This window comes from Molothrus ater, chromosome 26 (genome assembly GCF_012460135.2).
Source record: "Molothrus ater isolate BHLD 08-10-18 breed brown headed cowbird chromosome 26, BPBGC_Mater_1.1, whole genome shotgun sequence".
NCBI lineage: Eukaryota > Metazoa > Chordata > Aves > Passeriformes > Icteridae > Molothrus > Molothrus ater.
Genome location: NC_050503.2, coordinates 3,740,418 through 3,745,156, shown reverse-complemented (window position 1 = coordinate 3,745,156; position 4,739 = coordinate 3,740,418). Strand labels below are relative to the sequence as shown.

Sequence of the window (4,739 nt, the reverse complement as noted above, 5' to 3'; positions counted from 1 at the left end):
ATCCCTCGGCCCCCCCAGCTCCCCTGGCGCTGGCGGGAGGCAGTGGGAAGAGCTGGTGAGAGGACGCTGACGGAGACACTTTTTTCCCAGTCCTAAAAATAGCAGCTGGCCGTTTCCCCAGCTTCCCGGCCTCGCCAACGCTCTTCCATTAGATGAAAAACCCGAGGCAGCCACCTTCCGTCAGCACGGCTGCGTGTGCTGGGGGAGGCTCCCGCAGCCGAAATAGCAGCTGGGGACAGAGAGGGGCAGCGGGAGAGGGAAGGGAGCCGGCCAGCCCCAGTAATTCCCAAGATGTTTTAATTAGTACAGCTCTGAGTCTGAAGCTTTGCTTATGCTCAGTGCAATGTCTGACCTTTAAGGAAAAAAAAAGAAAAAAAAAAAAAAGAGGATGAGAGGGTGAGAGGGGAAGGGGAAAAGGCACTGGAGCAGCTCAGGAGCTGGAAGTCGGCTGAGCTTCAAATAGGCTCCGCGTCAGGCACTCGGAGGCTTTTAATAAGCCACAGAGTGAGAAATTTAACACCACAGGCTCTATTTTTGATCACTTGTGAAGGGGGGGGGGGGAGAGAAAGACAGAGTGAGCGAGAGGAGGGGGAGGAGGTGGTGGTGAGAAGAGGAGGCAGCCAAGATTACATCCTGGGTGGCAGTGCCCAAAATAGCCGTGCCCTGCTCCGAGCGCAGAGCGGCGGGAGCTGTGCAGGGCACGCAGGAGTGGCAAGCACTGACCTCACAGGCAGCCAACACAGCTTCCCAGGCTGGAACACCGCAGGGAAAAGGGGATTAGAGGCAGAGGGAGGGACGGAAGCTCTGCACAGCAGTGGAAACCCAAAATCCCTCTGGAAAGGCGTGGGAGGGTGGCATGGAGCGAGGGGCCCGGCAGCAGCTGGTGCAGCAGGACACATGGCAGGACACACATCCCTGGCACAGGCAGAGCTGTCCCCTTGCCCAAACCCACCCCTTCCCAGTGGTGCTGCAGCCCAGTGAACCTTTCCTGCTTCTCTGGGCTGTGAGGAGCCCTGAGGAACCCCAGGTGGCCTCCTCAGACAGGGAGCACCGAGCTCAGCAGAGCAGCTCCAGCCATCCCCAGCACGAACGGAAGCAGGAAAGATTTCCACCATGCACAGCATCTGCTTCCCTCTCCACACCAAGCCCATCTCCAGGAGCAGACGAAGTGCCACTGGCAGCAGCAGGGGATGGGGCAGAGCCCAGCAGCTGCTGTCCAGCTGTGGGAAGCCCTGCCGTGCCAATGTGGATTCCTGAGGCTGAGGCAGAGCCAGTGCTGGGACAGGACGGCTCTGGAACAGATCTGTGCTGCTGAAATCCCACAGCCCAAGTGGTTACTGGAGATGGAGGTGGCTGGAGCACAGGGAAAGGATTATAAATCTGTCTGATGAACCTCCCAGGGGTGAATATCCCCAGCCAAACCCCAGGGAAGTGCTGGTGACCCCTTCCCAGGGTGAATCTGCCTTGGGGCAGGAGCTGGGAACTGCTCCTGGCTGCAGCTGCAATTGCTGCCTGGGAAGAAGGCGATGTGCCACAAGAGGGGGTCACATTTCCTTTTAATTGATCAGAACCATTTCTCCACCTCCATTTGTCCTGTTCCATCTGTACAGCTGGAGAGTAGAACAGGTACAGGCTGGGAGTTCTGCATCCACAGTGGGATTCCTGCAAAACACAAAGTGGGGTCAGGTTAGCGCGGGGTGGGCTCGGCTGGGCTGCAGATCCCAATCCCAGGGCTTGGCCCCACTCCAGCTTTGCAACTGCTGTGAGTAAACACGAGCCAGCAGCTCTGCAGGACCAAAGAGCACCTGGATCAGAGATCAGGAGAGAGCAGGAGCTGCTGCCCTCCTGTGCTCCAGGCTGAGCCCGTTGGAGGCTGTCAGTGACTCACAGCCCTGCTCAGCACACACTGCTGCAATTCCTGGCTGCCAGCACGTGGGAAGGGAAGGGATGAGGCACAGTCTGTGCAGGGCAGAGCAAAAAGAGGCCACAAGGTAAGAGCCTGGCCTCACCTCCCCTGAGAATGAAGCTGTCTTTAGTGGGAGTGTGTGTGGCAGAGATCACGTGCTGCTCTCCCTGTGGGGCCCAGCATCCCTGCTCTGCCCCCAAGCTGTCCCCAGATATGGCCAGACCCAGTGGGGACCTGGGAACCAGCGAGACCCCAGCAGTGACCACAGTTCCCAGTCTGTCCCAGCACTGTCCACCCACCCCTGTCAGGGCTGAACTCCAGTGTCACAGCTGGGCTGGACCCCACAGTGTCACAGCCCAACCCCAGGCCCCACTGCCACCAACAGCCCCAGGTCAGCTCTGGGCTGGGGACCCGCATGAGCCCCCCCAGAGCTGAGGCCTGACCCTGGCAAGGGACAGCTGTGGTCACTGCTCCCCAAAAGCAAGGCAGATCCCCTCACCTAGCCCAGCAGGCCCTAGGGCACGGCTGGATGCTCAGCCAGGCCACAGGTGAACCTCACCTGGATTTACTCCAGAGCCTTTACCAGGGCTTCGTTAGCTTCTACCTTAATCTGAGCTTCTGCTTTAGCAGCTTCATCAGATGCTGCTGCCATCTCTGACACAGCTTTCTCCAGGTTGGATTTTGCAGTCTGGACATGAGGGCAGAAAGAATGTGTGTCATTGGGAGACACTGCAGGAGAGGGGACTGTCCTTCCCTCCCTCCCCTGCAGCCACTGGTCCTTCATATGGATGCCAAGGACCCACTGACTTGGGAGCCTCACAGAGCTACAGACACAGCTGTGCTGGCCCCAGACACCTTATCAGCAGGGAAGAGCTGTTCTGGAGGTGAGGACAAGGTCAGTGTCTGTCCAAGGGGTGGGAAATGGTGTGGAGATTTATGACTGGAGAGCTCCCTCTCTCCAGAGTTCACCAAGGAGGAGCCCAAAACCTCTGATCCCAAAATGTAGTGGGGGTGTTGACACAACCCTGGGTTCTGGGCACAGGGACCCCAGAGCAGAGAAGGGGAGCAATTTCTCCACCAGGGTGGGTGAAATCTCTGGGTACTCACAGCCAGGTCCAGCATGTCCATGGTCACTGCCTCCTCTGCCAGAACCTGCACCGTGGAGTCGGCGTGGACAGTGACAGAGCCGCTGCTCACTGAGAGGCACAACACGGGGTGTGGCTCAGCCAGGGGGCTCAGCCCTGGCACCCCGACCACCCTTTCCCAGAACAAATCCTCAGCCCCCTCCCGCCACATCTCCAGCATTCAGGGACTCAGCTCCCACCCCAAGGCAAGCTGGAGCAAGCTGGACCCAGAAAACCTGACCAGAACCAAGACCTGACCCCAGCCCACGGCTCCCACATCAGCTTCCAGCAGCCCCTGTCAGGCTGGGAAAGCAGAAATCCCTGGAAGTGCACCAGGCCACACCTGGATGGGCAGAGCCTCCCTTGTGAAAGCGCCAAGAACACCATCCCCACGCACACCTTTCCTCCCCAGCTCCTCCTGCCTCCCTCACCAAAGTACTTGGTGGCCGTCCCATCCTCGGCGTGGACTGTGACAACGCCTGGCCGGAGCACCTGGAGCGTGGGGACGTGGGATGCCAGGATGCCAAAGGAGCCGGTCAGCGTGGGCACATCCACCTGCTTCACGTTGGCACCGTTGTAGAACACCTGCATGGATGAAGAGGACAAAAAAAAAGCACAGTCACCAGGGACGGGGGCATGGAGAGCCCAGGGAAGAGCCCATCCCAAGGGAGCAGCCCAGCTCCCGGCAGGTTCAGGGTGTGCCCAGGACAGGCTGCACCTGCACAGGGTGGGAGCAGAGCCGGGCTCCAGAGGAGAGCTCCTGGCAAAGGCACTGGGGAAGCGTTCCCAGCTGCCAGGGGCACGGCGGGGAGGCGGCACATGGAGACACAGAGTCGGGAGTGGGCGAGAGGCGCCGGGAGCAGCCTGGGAAGCGCGTGGGGAGCCCGGAGCTGCCGTCCCCGCTGCGGCCCACGCTGCCGGGCTGTCCCTGTCCCCAGCGCCCTGCCCCGGGGACAGCCTGGCAGGCACAGCGGGGGCGGACCGGCCGTGTCCCGCTCCAGGCCGGGCCCGGCAGCGCGGCTGGAAGGGCTGGAGCGGCCTCGAGCGGGCCCGGGAGCGCTGCGGCGGGGACCGAGCGCCCGGGCAGGCGGGCAAGGCCCGAGGTCAGGGCCAAGGTCAGCCCGGGGACAGCCCGAGGACAGCTCGGCCGTGCCCCGGGAAGCGCAGAGCCCCCGGGAGCGGACAGCCCCGCGGGGGCAGCAGCACCGCCCGCGGCCCGCCCGCTCCGAGCCCTCAGGGGACACCGGGCGAGGCGGGGGCGGGGGCACCGGGACCGGGGCCGCGGCGGGCATACCTGTGTGGGTGAGGCGAAGGTGAAGGCCATGGCAGCGGGGCCGCCGGCGGCGGGATCGGCATAGCCGCGGGAGGGGGGCAGCGGCAGCGAGGGGCGGGCGAGGCGGAGGAAGCGGCGGGCGCAGAACATCGCGGCCATGGCGGCGGCGACGGCGGCGGCGACAGCGGCGGCGGCGCGGGGCAGGCCGGGACGGCAGCGGACCACAGCTCCCGACGCGCCCCGCGCGCCGCCCGGCGGAGGAAAAGCGCGCTACACCGCATGGCCTTATGGGAGTTGTAGTCTCTCCCGTGCCCGCCGAGTGCCGTGGTGCTGGGCGGGGGGGCCCGCTCCGCCTCCGCACCGAGGGGCAGCCGCGCCCCCGGGCCCGGTCCGGCTGTGCCCCAGCGGCTCCGGGACAGCGGTGGGCACAGGGATG

The 4,739-nt window shown here is 63.3% G+C and overlaps 1 protein-coding gene across 1 annotated transcript; it reads right to left on the bottom strand.

Moving 5' to 3' along the window:
• Nucleotides 1-1,539: 1,539 nt before the first annotated feature.
• ATP5F1D (ATP synthase F1 subunit delta) lies at nt 1,540-4,491 on the bottom strand. The gene is made up of 5 exons (XM_036399702.2): nt 4,325-4,491; nt 3,462-3,615; nt 3,014-3,102; nt 2,466-2,594; nt 1,540-1,662 (listed from the first exon to the last, which is right to left on the bottom strand). Exons 1-4 carry the CDS (start codon nt 4,460-4,462, stop codon nt 2,472-2,474), a joined length of 504 nt encoding a protein of 167 aa, XP_036255595.1. The 5' UTR covers nt 4,463-4,491; the 3' UTR covers nt 1,540-1,662; nt 2,466-2,471.
• Nucleotides 4,492-4,739: the final 248 nt, after the last annotated feature.